The sequence below is a fragment of the Anopheles coustani genome, chromosome 3, assembly GCF_943734705.1.
Source record: "Anopheles coustani chromosome 3, idAnoCousDA_361_x.2, whole genome shotgun sequence".
Lineage (NCBI taxonomy): Eukaryota > Metazoa > Arthropoda > Insecta > Diptera > Culicidae > Anopheles > Anopheles coustani.
In genome coordinates this window covers 86,759,948-86,782,110 of record NC_071288.1, presented here as the reverse complement: position 1 = coordinate 86,782,110, position 22,163 = coordinate 86,759,948, and the positions used below count along the sequence as shown (strand labels likewise).

The 22,163-nt window shown below is 44.8% G+C and overlaps 1 protein-coding gene across 2 annotated transcripts in view; it reads right to left on the bottom strand.

The window, feature by feature from the left end:
* The window catches only part of LOC131261135 (RNA-binding protein fusilli), a 78,731-nt gene that overhangs the window by 12,595 nt on the left and 43,973 nt on the right, over positions 1 to 22,163 (bottom strand). For both annotated transcript variants that reach the window (XM_058263061.1, XM_058263060.1), the window contains exons 4-6: positions 13,061 to 13,346; positions 8,649 to 8,741; positions 8,494 to 8,548 (exon numbers count right to left, since the gene is read on the bottom strand). In XM_058263061.1, the coding sequence (XP_058119044.1) occupies positions 8,494 to 8,548; positions 8,649 to 8,741; positions 13,061 to 13,346 (434 nt within the window). The remainder of the gene's footprint in view (positions 1 to 8,493; positions 8,549 to 8,648; positions 8,742 to 13,060; positions 13,347 to 22,163) is intronic.

The window sequence follows — 22,163 nt, the reverse complement described above, 5'->3', positions numbered from 1 at the left end:
CGTGTAGAGAGAGAGCAATAAAATGTCGATTAAAATATCATTTCAATCTTTGTGGTTCATTTTTTTTTTCTTTATGAGTTCCCGTTGAATTTTAAGTTCTCCTAAGTGTATGTCCCAAAAGTGTACACATTAGTTTTATTAGAATGTAACTCGCAAATACTTTAATATATCCTCAGCTTGTCATTATCAGAGGTCGTATCTGCCGTTCAGTTCATGAAGATCGTTTTTACGCCAACAAATAGTTTCTTTTTTATTCAAATAAACACATCTTACAACAACGCAACCAAACGGCACTTAAGAAACTTGTTAAAAAGAAGGGAAAAATCGTCTGCAGACGATCGTCATAGTGAGCACATTTCCGTGTCATACGAAAAACCGCGGGGCCCCAAGATCTGCGCCCCCGTTGAAGCAGTGGCAGCAGTTTGTTTGAACAGGTTCGCGCGTCTACCATTCTCATGTTCCACGGTCATAGGCCCGACGACGCATGCCCTGCAAATCGCGTGTCGTTATCCACACAGAAACAACCAACGGAAGGAGGAGCGAGGAAAAACAAATCCATCCCAAAACCCATACGCCACAGCCATATCTGGCCCCCGCTTGGTGACAACATTGAACGACAGAAGAGGCTGCTGGCTGACGGCGGTTGTCATGCAATCTGGCGTGTGTGCTTGCAGCACGGAGTGCGTCTCCGACGTGGTTAGCTACCGTCTGCAGTCTGTCACCACCGAACCGGGGCAACGGGGTCGAATCCGATGCTGGAAACAACAAACACAGATGCGCGGTAATTTGTCGATTTAGGGTTTCGATATGGCTTAAATACCATCGTTACACTCGGCAGCCATCCGAAGAGCGATTTCAATCGAACTGTATCGTTTCATGTAAAGTTTGTGTAAATTTGAAAGCCAAAATGATATAACTTTCTCAGTGTAACAACATATAAAATTATGTTCCAATTTCCATCCGAATTAGTCCTGCCAAATCTTTACATTATTTATATTTTCATAACGAATCTCACTGATCTGTTACAAAGAACAACAAAACATGAAACATTCTAACGCTCAAATTAGCAAAAGTACTTATTTCCTACTTTTGGCAGAAAAATGAACCAGTTCAGACAACCGATTGAAAAATGAACCTAAAAGTCACGGCCCAGTGGGTCCATTACAAAGCGAAACACTGTGTGCAGCTCTTATCAACTTTACTGCAAGTGTCACTGCTGAAAGGCCATTAAAATAAATCTGCTAGTTTTTACGACCCTGCGGACACACCACCGCGAAGCTATTGGTTCGTGCACTCGGCAACACGCATACATTGTGTGGGAGACTTGGCTTTCGAAGGAATATTATAAACATGACGGACCCGATACAGTGGGGCACACCAAAGATTCAAGCGAAGAATCTTACCTGTGGCATAAACATTCATTAGAACTTCAAAGCTTTATAAAAGGAAAATAACGGATGCAAGATGTTTTAAATTACATGTCATAAGATCATTCAAAACAATCTACAAATGATCAAGCAATTTGTAATCTGTGACAATCAGACCATTTGTAATTTGAAATTTAAATGATCTAAATCCAATTTTTCTCCCTCTAAAATGAAACTGCAATGGAAATGAAATTGCAATCCATTGTAAAAAAGAAACCCATGAGCGCGTCGGAATAATGACCAATACTGCATTAATGGTTGTACAAAAGATAACAATAACTTGTAATTGTAATGCCTAACCCAGTGCACGTTTATCGTTAAGCAATTTCGAATGTGCACACCACCACCGGACATAGAATGTTTTCCCCCGACCCCATCACCATGGGACACACGCTGCTACAGCAATGGGGGGTCATTAATGTGCAGCTTTGTGCACTTCCCCCTCGTTCTCTCTCTCTCTCTCTGGCAGCAGAGTATTTTGTATGCTCGTAGTACGACAAATTGCATAACCCATCCATCCATCAAGCGTCAGAAGTGCCAACACATAGCTCTGCACCGTGGACGGGCGACGGTGAGGTAGGTAAAACGGTTCGATTGTAAATGATTCTTCACCGAAGGCGCTTCATGACGTCGACGATTAATCGTTACAGCTATCCCCAGAGGTCTGGGTTCTCGGGCGACGGGTAAGTCCAGCACGGGGGGAAGACATCAGAGTGCTGGTATAATTAATACCACCCGTACGAGTAGTAAGACCCCTCTTTGCCAGAGTGATACATACGGTCTCTGGGACTATTTATCTCTAGTATCTTCGCAAGTACACTTCACGAGTGAGACTTAGAACCTCTTCCATTCCAACTCCCGTCGTTAAGATCTGGTTGTCTCAATGTCTGCCACGAGCTAAACTAGTTTCCGAACAAGAAAAACAAATCAGATACGAAAGGGAGAGTGATAGATGCGTCGGATTTAATTCAACATTACTCCCTCGGATCTCTTGGCGATCCGCGTTCTAGTGCACTCTGGACAGAATCCAACACCCTATGGGAGAGTAGGTTAAGTTGCAGGCTTGTTGTACGTCCGTGTAAGGTCAGCGAGTGTTTTCACGCAAAACAAGTGTCGTGGCAACTTCCATTGATGAACGATAGATCAGATGAGTGTGGACAGTTCCAGTTCCATAGAACCTGGGGTACGACATTGATGAAAGGCAAAAGCAGTGAGAGCACAAAACCGGTAAGAATAACTTGCGCGATATCGGGAACCCCAAGCGCAACGAGTCTCGGTAGTCCTCGCCGTCAATGGTCGCCCATCTATCGATACCTGCAGTAATCCGTTACGGTTCGATACGGGCAGGTATGGGCACACATGTCGCAGCGTGGCCTATGGGGGGGGGGACCATAAATTCGTTCTATAGCGCAACCTTTGGAGCTCTCGCGCCTTTCGCGTGTTCATATGCACCACACACCATCGTCCGTTGCTTGATCAGGTCGTAGGAAATCTCTTATCACCTCCAGCTAGAGTAGCTAGGAGCTATGGCCACAAATAGCACCAGCACACGGGGGGCACACGCACACTTACACACCACCTTATGACGTAAGACGTCGTGCGGTTCCGTAAGGAAAAGCGAAAACGAATCTCTCTGCACTTCTGCTCTGCTATACGATCACTAGCATTTGATCCACTGGAGAAAGACAATCCTTGTGGGAAATTTCACGGGATGGAACCGAAAATGAAACCTCTTCAGAGATCACCGAACTACTATACGGTATCGGTACTAAGTGGTGAGGGTCCACTTTCAAACGATCTACCACGCCACTCCCGGACACTGTATCGGATGATCCAGGGCGACGGATTTTGTACGACTTCCCGTCACTGTTTCATCTGCAAACACAACCACGAACGACATTGAATCGCGAAGTAATTCGATTAATACCCTCCTCCTCCCGATCATCGGGAGCTAATCAGTAAACCTAGGGAGCCATAAGAAACTGAAGACTGAAAATCATCACACACGCGAACATACACCAACACTGGCAGCGACTCCTTCCCTCGGTCGCCCGGGGGCTCTTCCACCATGCGGTCTCATAAAGAGTGGCGTTAACAGATCTCGCTTGCATTGCGTGCCATGATACTTTTGCTCTCTATCGCTCGAACCACCACTAGGGTTTCCGGTCCCTGTTCCACGTGTTCCCCTCCCCCTACCCAACGGCCCCCGGGGTGTAATGCCACGTCGATAAGCCTCATTACATCGACCGAACGGCTGACCCCTTGGCCAGATTGATTTCTTCTGAGTCGCCCCGCGGAGGTCTAGGAGACAACGAACTACACAGAACGGTTCCTTTGTTGATGAGACGTTCGTTCTTGGGGCGCACACAGTCAGTCCACTTGGTTCCCGCCGCCACTCCACGATTAACACCGTCGTGCTCTACAAAGTGCACTCCACTGGAACCCCTCCACCTCAATAAGACCGGCGTTATTTTCGCGAACGTACGCAGTTTCCACTCCCTGCGGTGTGATGTTGCGATGTTTTGATGACACTTTTCGGTAAATGCTCACGTTTTCGGTTTTTTTGCTTTTGTCAGGTTCGATCGTTTGTTTTGTAAAAAGAAGCATATAGCTTAACCGCCAGAAGTCGCCAACCTTTTTGCCAAAGTGCCACCGTGGACAGGCTACAGCCCGGGGGGTGTGTGTGTGTTTGTATGTGTTTATGTACCCCGTCTTCAAATTACATGTCTCGTTTTATGCACATCAGAGAATGAAGGGGGGAGAGAACTCGGTGGGAACTTATGCAGGAACTGAACTGTCACCAACCAAGTGTTGAAGTGGCGAGGGACGACTTCAATGTAACTTCTTGCTACCAAACTGCAACACTCACTCCCCTCACAGCTCTCCCCAGATTGGGTGACATCTGAACCCTCAACACGCGCGGCAACTCATTGTCGATCGATCGACTCGACGGAAACAACGCTCCATAGTCACGTACGATCTCCAGAAGCGTATGCTTTAGTACGGATTCTAACCCCGGATTTATTGAGTGCTTGGACTAATCTCTTCTAGCCCCTCGGCTGCCGGCCTGTACTCACTTCCAATGCACAACATCCACGCGGTAAAGACGAAGATCGACCCACCACGTCCAAGAAGGAGGATCACGGCCGAGGGATTCGATTCCCTCCCGATCGATGCGCTGCGTGGAAAATCTCGCGATCGTGCTCGCGAATGCCGCCGGGACGGGAAGCGAACGTGTGCGCAAACTCGAAGCCTGTCACCTAACCCACTATCGAACACGTACTGAGCGAGCGGTGGTATCACCACTTCGACGACAAGTACTTCAAACGCCAGCCAAGCACAGCGCGGCGGCCGCCCCTGCCTACATTTCCACCGCGTGCCCGCACGCTTCTCCCGAGCCCTGGAGGGCTGCTCAACAACATACGACATCGTTGGCCACGGCCCCATGGTACTCGACCCACCTCCCCGAGCACCCAGCAACAACCCTCTTCGTCTCCTCTGTCGCTGGAGGGTTTTCTCTGCAGGCTCTGTTGTGCCGTCGCTGTAAGGGAGGCTTCGAATAGCCGATCGAATTGCTGCCCTCTCCCTCGCACGTTCGCGCGCGCACGTAAGCAAATATGATCGATTGCGGACGGCCAGCAAACCCCTTTCCCCAGGCTATGGAGAGGCCACCACTCGACCGCTACCTTGTTTTTCATTTTTTTTGTTTTGAAAACCCGGTGTAGTGTAGGCGCCGCCGCCGCCGGTTGACTTCCTCGCACACACAACTCGGGAACCGCTGTTGTTCGACCACCACGGTACGGTAAACAAAATAATCTCCACACCACAACAACAACAACAACAACATCCGTCGGCCGGTTCGAACTGTTTCAGAACCGATTTCATCCGGGCGATAAGCTCGACTTATTTACGGGGCGAGAGAGAATTCTGCGGTCCGATCCCAGATGATCGAGAGCGAACGCACCCCATTCGAAGGCTACACCCGATGGGAGAAGAGAATCCTACCCCTCGCCGGTCAGGAAGCGTTGTACAGAAAGCGCAGCAACTACACGGCGGGTTAACACAGGTTTGACGAGATAAGTGACATTGCAACCTTGTTATTAACACGGAGTATCGACGGAGATAAATAGGGTGACGAATGCAAATCTTCGCTGAAAAATAAAACAAAAAAGGTATAAAGAAGAGACGTGCATTAAAAAAATCAAAAGATGCTTACCAACTTTCAAACCGTTTAATAATTTAGGATGATACACACCTTTTAACAAACAAAAAGTACAAACTCTGTTGAAAAACATGTAAGGTATTGGAAAAGCTCGAGCAGTGAGTGGTGGAAGCAAACCACATGAACCGGGTAATAAATCATAATTTCTCGTTACGCTCAGCAAATGATTACGCAGTTTGGAACGGATTAGCGGTGATAAGAATTCACACTGGTAATCGAGAATGCAACGTTGAAGGTCATAGATAACGGAGCGGGGGGGGAGAAAGCTAATTTTACACCTAACAGTATTGCTGTTCATGTTTCCATTTGCGGCTATATCTTTCTCAAATTTACTTGCAGAAAAATTGCATCCCAGCACATATAACATTTAATTACAAATTTGAAGAAAATTTGCACATTGACGAATCAAATTATCAATTAAATAACAAACATTTTGAAACGTTATAAAAAGTCATTATAAAAAATCCATATAATATACTAATCTATAAATCAATTATGCTAAAAGGTAAAAGATTTCAAGCGAAATATTTAATGTAAAAAACAATTTACCAAACATTTGAAAATTTGACTTTAACGATAATATCTCTACACTGACCGGGAAGTAGCTAGTTAATTTTTTTTTTTCGTAAAAAAAGGTTTCCTGTTTTGATTGGTGAGGTAAAATGGACGCTTCTCTCCAGTATGATGAACGGCCAGTACATTACGCTTTGCATGGGAATACTGCGATGATCACTGATTTGATATTTACGGTCCGTTTGAGTTTTCCAACCGCAGAGTGGCAACCACCAACAAAAACGGAGGTTCCCCACATCATCGTTGGCGTTGTTCTGGGGGCTCGGGTGATTTTCCTCTATTGCTGTTCTACGCTCTCTTCCTGTTTTGCTGAGCCGTTTGATGACCGAAAATTCCCCTGACAGCTTCTCACCGTTAACATCACCTTTCCATGCCGCGCTGACCGGTGACCGAACGCTGCCTCGCTGCTGCAGCAATTTGTTCTACAGCATGTCGAAAACGATTAGCGGCTCTTAGAAATCCATTTTTACCACTTGCGCTCCGACGACATGCGCCGCCGTCGTCCGTTGTATGTGTGCATGCATTAATGTACATACATGGTGCCTGCACACGGTAATCATGTTTTACCCTTCCTCCTCCGTTACCTCCTATACGGGGCCAACGAACGGTAGGACTTTTCAATCCACTCTCTGTCCTACCGGAACGGGATATTTATTTCGATGCACAAGCGAAATCGCTTGCATACATTTCATTGACATTCGCTAGGCAACGAACGGAATCTCGCTAATCTCTTCACAGGCGGCTTCTTGCAGGAAGCTTTCTTATCCCATTATGCATATTTATAGCTTAATCAACCAAATGTTCCCCCCCTCTACGAAGCGATAGGCGACCTCGCGCCAAAGCTTTTCGGGCCTGAACATTCACAACTCAACGGAACACAGAAGTGTCCGTTTTTAGCACATCCGAACGTGGCGTTTGGCAGCAAGTAAAGATGAATTTTCCTTTCGCCATTTTTTTTTGTTTTGCTTTGTTTTTTGGCTGGCGCGCGCAAAATTTATCGGAAGGGATTATCACCGAAGCAAATAGCGTGCAAAACGTGGCCCCTACCAAGAACATAAAAAGCGGGAGATAGGGAACCGGGGTACGAATAAAATTAACATTCGAGCGTCAATTAATTTTACCAACTCTCCCCGCTCTAACGGGACATCCGGAGGGAAAACATGTTTAATAATAATAAAAAAACGAAATTCCGCTATACACCGAATGGGTTCCAAAAAGTGCTACTACCTTCGTCAAGTCGAAATGAACGAAAAGTGTAGGAGTGGAGTGGAGTGTGTCCACACTCAAGTGCAGTGTTGTGTGCGGAAACCCACTTCGGATGTGTTACTACGGGTTGGCTATGGACACTTGTGGTCATTAGTAAAAATCGGTCTGCTCGCACAAGGCGGCGGTAACCGAAAGGGTTGGGATAATTCCAAAATCCCGTCGGACCACATCACAACTATATGGGAGGTTTCATTCACAATGGGACGAAAAACGCAAAGTGAAAAGTAAGAACTAATTTATGCGAAAACTATCGCGCGGGCAGAGGGATGATGGGGGATTTAATTTTGATGAAATTAAGCAACTGATGGCCATAACCTACGCTAATAAAACCGTCGAGTGGCTTGATAATGGCAGGTTTAGTGCACTTTTTTATGTTATATTTACAAAGAAAAACTACAAAGATTACGGAAAGTTTTACAGATGCATCATAAAAAAAACGGCAATTCAAAACAAACAAACTCACTCTTCTGCATCGCAAAGTCACCCCGGACTGGCGTTCGTGCAGCGCGCCACACCATCACCACTTATCACCTCGTGGAATCAAATAGGTTACATCTTGAAGCCAAACACAACTATTCGCGACAATCAACGGTTGTGCAGCGGCGCACCATCCGTTCTGCATCACCCCACGGCGAGATCCTTGCTGATTTTACGCGTAAATATTTACACCCAACCGGACCAACACACTTGACGAGCCGTTGGTCGATCGAAACCACCACCATACAACCCACAGGGGTATCGAGGTGACGGCTTTCTCACTTTGAAATCTTACATCAAAGGTCAACATCATTGTAAACAGTCACATATCTTGCACTTGCTCTTTAAGCATGTCTCAATCCTAGCCTTCTTGCTTTTCCTACCTTAGGTGCATATGAGTGAAGTAAGTCCACCCTGAGCGCTTATTTCTTATCAGTGTAACGTGAAGCAATAAAGATTCCTCCAGATGACTTTCTCTTCCAATAAGGCAAGCAAAGATCTAATCGTGAATCTCTTCATCAAACTTACCATATACCAGGTTCCAGGTTGAGATTTATAACTTCGTTGTTCTCAAATTTGTGACCTAAAATTACCGAAAGAAAATAACACCAGTTGGTATCAGCTACATTCACTCTACCATACTCTAGATTGACGTGTTTAAGATGTATCTACATTTGCCTTACCTAATGTGATCATGTGCTGGACAACCGTCACCATGTCACGTGCTTCCCTAACGTAGAATTCATTATTGTCCTGGCAAGCTTGTAGATCCAGATCTGAAAGAAAGAAAATACACGGAAAACCATCAGTACAGTGAACCCATCGTCCGCTACCCGCCATACGGAGGATATCTACAACCGTGTTGTTGGTGGTTAATGATGAGCACCATAGGATCAGTTTACGCCTACAGTAGCATTTCATAATCGACTTATCAGGTGTTTGTTCACCCCATCATATGTTCTACTACTACGTATGATTCATAGCCACCAAAGAGGACTGGAAAAAGAAGACCCTCACCTTTTGCCCACTTTTCTCTCCGCTTCTATATGTGTCGAAGCTCCTATTTCGAAAAAGACTTCCTTCCAAATGCAGCGCGCGCGCATGCACCTTACGCCAAAAGTGGAGAAGGCAAAGGGTATATGTGTGTGCAATAAATCTCTTTACCCACCGCCCCAAAGACTGCTATTGGCCCTACGTAAGCGACAGCTCGGTGCTGAGCAATCGATGCTCAATTATGCTAGGAATCAAGTTTGTGTGCAAACGAAACGAGAACTTACGCATATGCACCTGCGAGTCTGCAACGTCATCACCTTAGCGATGCAACGAACGGATGGTGAGTGTGTGTGTCTGATACACATACACAAACGCAAAAATGCATAAGAACGCCTAATATGCCCCGGTATCAGGGCATTTGTTTGTAATCGATGACAAATTGTCGCCTTTATCTCCAATTTCATTTCGAACGCAAAAGCATAGAAACGAAGGTACGACAAAAAAAAAATACTATAATTGCAGAGACGGTAAAAGGAGCGAAAGTGTGCTGGAAGCGCAGGTGTGAAACTGGTCCGAATAAAATAAAGTTAAAACCACTTGTGTTGAAGGCTTGGTTGCACAAATGGATTAGCAATAAATGGTAGCACGGCCAAAAACGGGTAGCGCAAAGTGACTTTAGCACGACACCAGTATGAAATGAACTGATGAAGAAGTTTGCTCTGGGGGTAATTATCGTTATTTCAATCCTTTCCAGCACAAAGTCATATAACTTATTTGAAATTGTATTAGTTCTATTGATCGAATTCATGTTCAGAAACTACAACAAAAAATATAAACAAATATTTTTGTTCGATCGTTATATTTTTACCAGCTGCTTCCTAACATAACATATGCAAAGTAAAATACAGTTCCGACTTTTTTGTCAAATTGTTTCAAAACTCAACTTTAAAAGATCATTCCGATTGCCAGAAGAAATTTATGCTTCCAGCATCAGAAGGTTGCCGTCCCCTGATATCAAGGGGGTTGAAATCATGAACATTAGGCGCTAGTAGCGACATTAGGTATAGCGACGGCCCAAGCTGGAACTAAACAGCACGCAAGCAACAACACGCGATTGATTGAATCAACTGCACGTAAACAGTGTAGGGTAAGGTGGGGTAATACGAAAGTTGGAGCATATAAAATAAATTTAGTGAAATTCGATTAGCAGGTAAGGACTTTTTAATAAAAGCAATAGAAACTTTATGAGTTTTCAAGTTGAACAAAGACTCGAAAAAAGTTATATAGAAAATATTAGACAATAATAAAGCTTCCTGCGTTGTAAACAGTACAAAATCGAAAAAAATAAGCTAAAATTTTACCGTTCTTTTACAATAGTGTGCAATTGAAAAAATACTGTAAAATTTTGTAAGTGATCGCGTTCTTCATTGACACAATCGACAGATTTTGCCATTCGATTCCAATATTCTACAGTCGTCTCAAAAAGTCTCAACCAAGCAAAGACTCATGTTTTCTATTCAAAAATGAGTTTGTTAATTTTCCCTATCGGTCAGACTAACCTACTCCTAATAGTAATAGTACAGACTGCGCAAATAGACCGAAACGTGGACATTATAAGTGCATTAAAATGACACAGTAATTTGAACCTGCTGGACATACTGCAATTGCATATTACCTCAGGGATGCATGTTGTCCCCACACGAAGTTATTACCCGTTTGTTTCCACTTTCTCTCTGCATCCAAACTGTGTCCTAAGTAGAAAACACAAATCACATAAAGTTGCAACACAGCACAAGCGCGAAAATGGAAAACATACTGCAAATGATCTATTTTCCCGACAGTTTGTCGTCGAATGCCCCTAAAACTACCTCCCGCTTCGACAGCAGAAAACGAATCAGACCTGCGCGTTTTACGGCTCATCATCTTAATCGCGCGCAAATCACAAATCACCTGCAAACGGTAGACGACAACACGCACGGTTGGGGGACCGCGTCATCAAGTGCGGTGGTCAAAAGCTCGGTGCCGAAACACGCAAAGCGATTTGATTATGGCACCGAATATTAATGAGCTTTTTTTTGTTTTTTTTTTTGTTTGTCCCCATGCTCCTTAGCACAATCAACATCAATGTCTCTCTTCCCCTTCATTGGCAGCCGCCTAAAAGCAACAGAACATGAAAAAAAAACAAAGATCATTTTTTCATGCTCGAACTTCGTCACACTAAGGTATCTTACAAGCGCATTTACATTCATTACCTTCGATGAACGGCTGGCCCCGTGGACTGATATCCTTTTTTGCACCCGCCGCCCTTGACAACACCGAGTGAGTCCGTCCGAGGAGCTGGCAGTTTGAAGAAATATGATTATTTATAGTTTCTCGCACATAAACTGCTCAACTGGTGATAAGTACATTCTTTTTCTATCGAATTTTGTCACTAATGATGGTTGTCCATAGGTTTTGTTCCCCGTTTTTTCTCCATTGTCTGGGAAATGTGTTCAGGAGTTCAAAACCCTTCTCGAAGGACATTCGTCAAAATTCGTTAAATTAAGTCCCGATAAAAACAATTACCCTGCCATAATATACGCCGGACACCCGCGTTTGGTAGTGTCCAATGCCACGGTGAATCGGTGGAACTACGCTATATCTTTTTTACCCAACTAAACCCCGGTCCGGGTAGGTTTCTACTGAGCAGCTCCAAAAAATCCACTGCAAACTATGACCATGTGCGAGCAGCACAAGCAAATGAGGCCGACCACTGGCATTTTGGCCAGGGTCTGGTGCAAATTACTCATGCGCACACTCACTCAACTCAGGCAGTCAGTCAATCAGTCCATCAATCAATGCGGTACTAACCCCGCGAACTGCGTGTACCCTCACACACTCCCTCCTCTCACGCGTATCCTTTCTTCTCCAGCGTATCATCTGGCAAAGCACTTGTCGATTGTTTGTCATTTCTGACATATGCCAAAATGACTTTCTTCCATTCGGTTTTTCGTAATGACAAGTTGGTTCGTACTGAACGCAGAAAAAAGTGAGGGAAACAGTGTGCCATTGTTTGTAATGACTTTTTTTTTAATGGAAGAAAAATATGACCTGCAATTCTTGCGTGTACCTTCAACGAGCGCTCGGTCTACACAAAAGTAACACCTTTTACTTACATTTTTCTTGAGTATAATGGGTGCCACAGGTTCAGAAACCTTCAACATTTAGTTGAAACTTGATAAAGGAATATTGGAGATCAATGTAATTAGATTTTAAAATAGATCTTACTAAATTTCAACAAGCGTTTGAGGCGCATATCTTCATTACACTCATTTACAGCATTTCTTAACACCGTGCGGAATTAAGTGCTACAGCCAATAATGACTCACTAACTTTCTAAAACCAGCCTAGTCATGGTAAGCCGATTCAGCTTAAAAACGAATTTTGTTCAAATCTTATCAGCGCGGCTACCCACACCTAGCTAAGAACGAGTTGCAAAGACGATATTTCACAGCAAAAAAGAGGAGCAAACCGGACCCACCACGTTTGATCTCAGAATCTATAATCGTGGTGGATACTTCCAAGTCTTCATTTTCATTGGTTAACTGTAAATAAGTGTGTAGACACATTTAAAAAACACTGTTACACTAAACCATCAACAAAAGCGTAGGGTAGTAGAAGATAATTCGCATCAAATTTGCACCCGTCACTCCATCATCAACAAAGAAGACCACATGGTTTGGTTTATTTGTCAACATTAGGTATCTACAACTCACCCACCCACCACCGCCCCCCCATGTACCGTCGATTCGCTCGTTTTGTACGGGAATTATTGCTGATTCACCTAATCGGACCAAGTGGAGCGCCAACATGGACGCTGCTATCAAAGCGCCCCGGCGCTTATCAGAGCCCCCATCGTGATATGATGATGGCCACATTGCTGGTGTGTGCGTTGGAGAATGGCTATAAACCGGATGGTGTAGGGCGCGCTCTCTGTTTCATCGGCGAGCGTTTAGTTCTGCATAAAGCGACTACTATAATAAACTTAAGCTAAGCAAACCATCGCTGCTCTGGCGTCGATGGACTCCGTTTGTCTTGCCAGCACAACCTGTAAAGTACATACCTTGGATGATGTCAGCGATGGAGGCCGGTACCGGCGGTAGATTTGGCATGGACTGGAGCTTCTGGGCTTCGGCCAGCGGGACCAGGGCGCGCGACAGGTCGCCGGCCTTGAAGCGCACGAACTCCTTGCGCAGGTCGCAAAACCGCCAGTAGTACTGTGGCAGGTCGATATCTTTGGCACTCGCTTCGGGATGGAGACACTGCCGGAGCGGTAGCTGGCCGTCGGTGATGACCCGAAAGCTGGGACTGTGTGGGTCCAGGTTGAGCGACTTGGTGTACTCGTCAAACTGCGGTAGAGCGGGAGAGCAAGAGAGAGATGGACAGCGTTATTAGTTAGCAATCACCTGTCTGGCTTATCTAAGGCGCGCGCGCTGCACTCGATCAAAAAGGGCCACACGGTTGCCTAAAGCCATGGACAAACAGCCACAATTAGACGACGAAACCGACGACGACGACGATAAGTAGCGGGAGAACCCCTTTGCCTCCCACAACCTCACCCAAAAGTTCGAGGGAATCTCGTACATCGCCAAGATAACATCGGTCGCGCACAGTATCGGTCAGCCAAGACCTTGCTGGAAAAGTCCTCCCCTCCTCCCGTTGCCCATTGGGTGCGGGGTGGAATGCCAGACTACGTCATGGCCCCCGCCGCTGTTGTAAACCTTTGACCACCACGCGAACCCGAGTCATGGGTGGTGAAGGTGAAGAAGATGACGATGGCAGTAGTAAGTGTGTGTGTGTATGGTTTGTTTACAGCCCTCCAAAGAGTGCGCACTATGCGTTGCGAGAATGGCATAACTTGAACTTTGAGCCCTCTTGACTCGTGAAGTAAGTTCCACCCGGGTGGAGGGAACAACAAACCATCGATATCGCACTATCTAAGCAGCCGTGGACTGCAGAGTCTACACAGCAGCTGTATGCACCCGGTGCAACCAAAACCACGCGAAGAACGCGAGTCGCTTATCTGTTGGATCTCTGCATACAACACACTCATCCTGACGACGTACATTTGTCGCTTCTTTTTGGCGAGAAACTGCAAGTAATGTGTTACCGCACTCGACTGGGCTTTGGAGATTCTTCCTTATCGCAACTCCGTTTACAAACCGTTCTCGTACGAAAATTGAGATTTAAAAAATTTATTGCCTCCGATACACTATCGGACGCGGTGGAACCGAATCGAACACAACGCGTTCACCTGCAACATCACCGGGCGCTTAAGCCGTTGATTGAATGGGCTTGTTTTTCGATACACAGCAGCAGCTATCCGTGGTAACAAACACGATGGTGACACAACCGGAGCGACGATAAGGAACCCCCCAGGACTGTAAAATATGTTATCATAGGCCAACGAACATGTGTACGAAGCTCTGAGGTGAGAGTCAAGATTGCATTCGGTTCAGGGGAATATTGTGTATATTCTGCAATGCTATTTGATTACTTTAAACACTTTACTTACGTTAAATCCTTGCACCTATTGACTATTCCCTTATGATACTGGCAATTTTGAAGGATCTAATTCAATGTCAACTCTGTAATTTACAAGAGCTCCTCTTTATTTAAATTTTCAAGGAAAGTTAGCACAAATGTCGCAACGTAAATCAATAAATTGTAGCTGCATTAGAGCGCAATTGTAAGGATGTTAAGCAACATAGAATAGGATGTTGTAGGATAATAATCGCATATACGTAGGTACTAGCTGGAAATGCTATCGCATATCTTCCTCATCGGTTTAAACACAACATTATCAAGAACATACAGTTCTGAATTGATGTAAACTCGTCAGCAAATGGTTTTTTGTTATCATTTGTCCGAATCGCAGCGGTTGGTAGGTAGCGGTCAGAATTGAAGACGCACCCCTCCCCACACTAAACCTCCTCTCGTCGACGGATGTACTTGAGCGACGGATTTGCATTTCTGTCGACTATGACGAAGCTACTTTTCGACGCTGCTTCGACGCAAGCAAGCAAAGGCGATTCTCGAACGGCTTGCAAACAACCACATCCCGGGCTCAAAATCGGTCGCTTAACCTCAACCTCTCGGTCGGTCGCCGACGACAGGGCACTGCTGCTCCCGTCAGTTCCGGCTACGTTACGTTTCGTTTCGTTTTGTTTTACGTCATTGTAATAACTCATTCGTGAGTGCTGGGTACGCAAAAAACCAACAGGGAAGACTTATGACGCCACATACGTGCGCAATCTTTGAATGTTAAAAGAAAAACCTACAGTCTAACTGGAGTTCTTTTTTGTTGCTGGTCTTGATTAAAACTTGCGAAGTGAGTCAAAGTGCTTTTTCCTTACTCTAATTGATGTTCAAGTATACAATTCAATTTCCATTTCAAGAGAGCGAATAAAACAAGTACACTTAAGTGGTGGTTGAAGCAAAACAACTGCCCTAATTAAATCCAATGTTCCAGATACCATTTTCTTGATCCACCTAAACGACCAAGTCCATTTTCTTTACGAGTCGGCGACATACTCAGGGGCTCATTTCAACTAACGAGCAACCAGTTTGTAACAACGAACAAAAACACATCGCAACAGAGATCGAGCTTATTTAAGTTGCTTTTAAAAATAGACCCCAACTTCCGCTCGTATCAAGTATCATTCAAAGCCTAGAACTTGATAAATGTAGACAGAATGGCTCGGTTGTCAGCTGGCAAAGCAATGTCAACACCCAGGATTTTTCCAACTGACCGCATTTATCGTCGAACCGACGGTTCAGGGACTGGGACTGGACATAATTATGCGTGATTGGGCCGCTCTGCCAGAAGTAGAGTAGTCCACAATGTAGAACCTTTTTCAAAGACCTTCTCCCAACAGACGAAGGAAATGTGTCGGTCGACGATCTTCCTAGGAATACGATCGCCACCACGCGTTTAACTTTTCGGATGACGCGAAGCACTTAAGACTGTCCACACTGCGTCTCACGCGTGATTTATTGCGCTTTGATGGCGCGCACACACACGCACAAACAGAAGGAAAGTGACGTTGATGAAAGTTTATGGTGGTTGCCAGCCGGGCCGCCGACGACGTGGCACGACGGACGGTATGTATGCTCCAAAGGAGGACGACGTAAGAATTGTGAAACACTTTCGACAACAGGAGGAGTGGAGTTAGCGAGTAGCTTACAAAAAATGCCATTCATCAGTCACCTACAAAAAAAGGGACAGAAAAGTAAAACATTGGCGACATAGTTTAGTAGTTAGTCTTGTTGGTCGCAACTGTACACCTGTGCCTGTGCTTTTAAAAAGCAAAAAGGGGATGATTTTCTACGGCTAGGATTGTTACTCGGTTTAGTTTTTTGCCACGTGAAGGAGGATACAAAAAAACAAAAACAAAAAGCTTGTCACATAACAGATCCTATAAAACTAAGCAAACGCCATTACCGTCGGTTCGCGGAGCGATCGAGAGAAGTGGACACAAAATCGCAAATGCAATCTTCACAATTGTTGCTGTTTCTTATTCATTATTTCCCCTGTCAAGTGCCAACTGACGGCTACCCTTCGTCAAAACGAGCCGTTAAGATGCAATGCAGCGATACAATGTACACAAAAATGTCCTCTCCATCCCAAAGTGACGCCATTTTAGTACCAAACCGCATACATACAGCAAGCGTCGTCTTGTTTTACCAGGGGTTTGGGATTGTTGCCCTTCCAAGTAAAATAGGTTGTTAAGTTCCGCCCTTCATCCGGCTTCAATAACTATTTTGCCACAGGAAGTAAAACATGTGCCAGGGTGGGGAGAAATCAACACACTGAGTAAAGCAAACCCTACAGGTCGAACGAAAGGTGGCGATAAATTTTGCACATTTTATTGATCAATATTTGTATGGAGTCTTTTTCTCGCAATAAAACCTCATACAATGAAAAAAGTGACTAGAAAAACAATCTACCCCAACAACGATTCCCGTTGTAGGTTTACCAGCTCGCACTGTGAAACGATGCTGTCCATTTCGTCACCGGTTGCAATGTTAATGAAGCATCTGTTTCGCCTTTCGGAACCATCCTCAGAGGTGGTGGTTTACGTTGCCGTTAGCTGGCATCCTTGCGTAACCCCGTCCTAAGATTCCCCACTTTTGCCCACCATCGACACCACATGAATCACATGCATCCTTGCGAAGAAACAAACAAAAACCCAGCCAAAAAATCCAGAGCCAATCCAAGCACATCGCGCGTAGACGTGGAGTGGCCGAACGAAACAGAAATTAGATTCCCCAAGCCGCAGATAGGCAAATGAAAGCATGCCGAATGACAGCCCGCGCCGTTGAATTGCAAATTCGGCGCTGTCTCCGGTAAGCACTCTTTCCCCTCGGTGGGGAAAGGGGTGGCCACATATGCTAACGGGAATACACGAAAATACAAATAAAATAAAAGAAATCACCATCACCAGCCGAGGGTTGGATGCGTAGCGGTTGGAAGAACGCACAATTAGCAACACAAGCCGGCGAGATAAGCGGCACCCGCCGACGGGGGATTTGGGTGGTTGGTGGGTAATACATATTAATGTAGCGATTTATTCATCATCATGATCCAACCCCGAATGAGCGGGCGAGCAACACCGCCGAAGTGCAGTGCAGTTTTACGAATGTAATCTACTCTAAATTTTGTTAATCTCACAAGCGAACAAATGGGCTGACGAGCAATTTAAATAATTATGCTTTTCGGCTCGAAGGAGTGTGGTGTGGCGGTGAAAAATGAGCGAGGTAATTTTGCTAAATACTCCTAAATTGTGAATCTTTTTGGTTTGGAATTAGCTTTCCAAAGCGTTTTTTTAAATAGTACTATAAAGTATCAAATAAATCAATTTAAACCACACACACAACAACTGATAAGTTACTAAGTACACTAAACAAGAACTTAAAAACATCTTTGAGTTCCTTCCGTTTTCTTACATTTTTGCTCTCAAGAGAAATAGAAACAACCATCGCAAATGTGTTTTAATAATGCGTTCGGAATTAACACCGCGCACATGCCACACGTGCCAATCAGTTAAACTATGCTCTTCCTGTCATTACGGCACGGAGACTGATTGTGAACCTATCATTACGAAACAGTCATTCACCACCAAACCAATAGCCACCTACGCCAACTGCATCGTTTTGCTGGGAATTGGACTGCAGTTTCAGACAAACGCACCGCACCTTACATACAATTAATAGACATCTGCGGTACTGCGGTTCTCTCCTAAGGACACCCGGGTACTTGGACTCGCACGCCATTGTGCGCAACATTAATCCATGCCTAACGCTTCGCAGAATGCCGCCGAACACTTCCGAGGAGCAACTGTAAGATCCACCTCAGATCCACCCTTCCCCTTCCAACGCCACCGGTTCCATTCGCCGTATGAATGAATTGCTCCGGAGTGCAAGAATCAAGGATCGTAAAAGTTGTTCTCCTGAGGCTAGAGCTTGCCCTGCCGCTTATTCCGCGGTGCAATTTATCGCCATTTGTGCTCGCCACCGCCGGACGAACAGACGGGGAGGGGGACATGTTGAGCGCTACCGTGCGGTTTCCTGGAAGAGATTATCGAAAATTACTATCTTCGCGTGCCCGGTGATTGAGAACCAAGATCAAGTTGGGACCGCATCCGCTCTCTCGGGCGCCAACAAGATCGACACCTTACCTGCATCTGTGTCCGTTCTGAACGGGGTGAGAAGATGGATGCGGGCTGCGGGGTGGACTCCACCGAAGGAACGTGGTTTAAATTAAATTCTTTACTACCATCAATCCGTTTTATATGCTAATGGTTGAACTGGTTGCGCTTTAGTGGAGTGAAAATGTATGCTTTTTCAACAACTTCCTATTGCTTCTTGGTATCTTGTTTATCTACAAGCATGGACATTCTATACTATCTATACTGATGTGCTTAACCATACTTTGAATATCAGTAAACAGTTAAATCCATACGATAAACTATATGAACCGATTGAACATAATCAAATCACCAAGCTTCACACTTAACTTAACTTTATGCCTTGTTATTTTCAATCCTGAATACAAGCGTAACAGGTTTTAGATAAGCACTTATAGTCCAATGTCCACCAACATGTTTTACTCGCAAATGGTGGTAGGTCTCTGAGCAAGGAACGAAAAAACATAACGATCACAAAATTGGGATATCCCAGCACTTACATCTCTCCCTTCCCGCCCCCTTCCCCTTCTCCGGGCATGATCTGGAGTGCCGGAAAGTTTTTCGCTTTCATTGACCGAATTTCATTTCATAGTTCTTCTTTTGCTCCTTGCTTTAATGGTTGCACTTGCACGTGTTAACAGTTACCTAATGGAATGCCCCAAGGCTTCGAGAAACTGTAAAACATCCACTTCCAGTATGCGAGATGGAAAAGCATCTCTCTCCTTCCCCTTCTCCCCGCATCCGGTTGATGATCTCTTCGAAACAAAAAAAAACTAAAGTTTGGTAGTTTAATTTAGGAAATGTTTCCCCATGACTACCACAGCACACAGCAGCTGTGGAATTTCCGGTCGAAATAAGTTAAACACGGAGAGAAAAAAAATATGGAATGTCAAAAACACGGACTAAAAAGTAGAAAACTTTAATCTACCCCTCGTAACGACCACTTACCGGGCACACACCGTTAATACAGCTTGGAGATTGCATAGATGTAAGGTTTAAGGGTTTAGCTTCTTTATTCTATAAACCTCTTCCTTTAAACTCTGACTTAAAACTGCCTCTACTACTGCTCGTTACTCCTTTTTATATCCTACTGTTTAATCTTTCCATGTCTACTCGATTGCTTTGCTACTGTTTAATCTTTCCATGTCTACTCGATTGCCCTAACTCACACGGCCTTTCCTGACATATCTTCCGTCCCGGAAGACCTATACTTTTCCTATTCCATTAACATTAATCATTATCCTACCCGCACGGCCTTTCCTGACTTATTTCTTCCGTCCCGGAAGACTTGCATTTGCTTCCTTGCTTTGCTCACTTCATCATTTACTTCCTCAACTTCTAATCGGTTGTAAGATGTTTGCCTACAGTGATCTGGGTTCTTTGAATCACTCCTCTATCTCCTAGTTTGTACTTAGTCGGTGGAGGCCACGGCTCCTTTTGTCCTGCCGGTGCATCCTTTTCACTCGTGTTCTTGTGACTACTCGCAATTTCTAAAACAATATCCTCCTCGGAACCATATTCGTTCGACTCCTTATCACTATCATAGCCCTCATCATCTTCGTCTTTTTCCTCCTCATCCTCATCATCTTCAGCATTCTCTAAGCTCCTTGGTGTAACTATTATTTCCCGTCGTCCAACGTTTGTCTTAAATACTTCGTTATCCTGCTCAGTACGGCGCTTTCGAAGAACTTCCATCTGCGCAGCGTACTTCATGTTGCGTTTTGATTCTTTCTCGAGGAAATTCATCTCAATTAGCTGAGCTCTCGTTATGTTGCAGGCTCCTTTCAGCAAATTGAAATTTTTGGTAACACCGACCAATTGTTGTTCCCGATCATCGCTTGATTCTTTCACTTTCGCCAACTTATCAAAAGCTTCGTGCAATTCTCGCTCCAGTCGCCCATTCTCTGACGATAGTACTCGTACGCGATCATTCAACTGACACTGCTTCTGCTGACTATCCTTCAACTTTTCTTCCAAAAACTGTATTTTCGCCACACACTCGATCAGCTTCGTTTTCTCCGACTGCCGATCCTTTTCCGAGCTTCTCAATAGATCACGCTCCTTCTTCAACTTATCTTCCAATCCGATGAGATCCGATTTAAGGTCCTCTATCTGCTTATCTCGATTTGCGATGATTTCACCATGTTGTTTCATCTTAAACTCGAGTTGTTCCTTCTCGTTATTCATCGAAAACCACGCATCATTCACTGCTCCGATTGTTAGAACTTCATTCTTTTGACACTGATTTACCTGGTGTTCAAGTTCACCACTGTTAAAACACTTGGAGCTTTCCTCAACACGTCTTGTACAATGGATTGCTAAATGTCCGAGCGTTCCACAGTTGAAGCAACGACGTATTCGCTCATCATTCTTCACAATTCGCTTATCAATTGACTTTCTCAAATCTTGGTCAAACTGCTTACTCTGTTCTATTGGCTTATGTTGTACTCTTTCTGTTTTCTTCTGTGTTGCACGTTCCATCAAGAGAAGTTTCTTCTTCAATTCTTGAACAGTTTGAGCCTCATAAAGAATAGCTCGTACATGTGGGTCAGTAGTGACACCATCCGCGATGTATTCGCACAAGCTGGTCTCATCCAAGCTAATTGTTCTCGCCAACTGTTGCATAGCATACACAAATTCCAATACTCCTTCGTTACTCTTAATCCGCCGAGATTCTAGTTCTCTATGTACGTCCCGCGGTCGCACCACCACGCCAAATTCGCTTAACAATTCTTTTTTTAATTTGGAGAACGTTGTAACTCCCGATAATGTTCTTAGAAAACTTCGTGCTGTTCCCACGAGTTTTTTTCGGCACATGATAAACAGTTGTTGGTTGTTCCATCCTGCCATACGGCCGACATCTTCTAAATCATTCAACCAAATCGCGATATTCTGCGTTCGTTCTCCAGCGAACTCTTCGACGCTATCTTCACTATCACGTATGGAGAATGAGTTAACGTACGTTGTATGATGCACGATATTTTCATCCTCCATGTCCGGTTCCTCATTTTCATTGACTGATCGATTCGGGTTGCTTCCCACCTCATCCATACCAGCCTCGACTAAGCGGGATGCTAAGTCTTGCTTACTTCCGGTCGTTGCTAGTCTTGCCGCTTGACATTTTCGCACTAATTCGGAACGAGAGTATTCTTCCATCAACCGTAAAGATTCCATATTGACGATTCACACCAGCAGATTCCAGCTCACAGATCGTAACCTTCAGCACACACAGTGCAATCTACAGCGCACACAGCGCAAATCACAGCACACACAGTGCAAACTTACTAAACTCCGACGAAAAACTTCTGTGCACACACTGGACCACTTCTGCTGTATGACCTCCGTCTATATCCTGACTGCGGAAGATTCCTTACTCCAATCTCCGAAGACCGTTCAAAAACTACGCGGATGACTTCAGACCCGGTATGCTTCTTACTCTCCTGACCAACTATTCACGGACGACTTCTGACGACTATC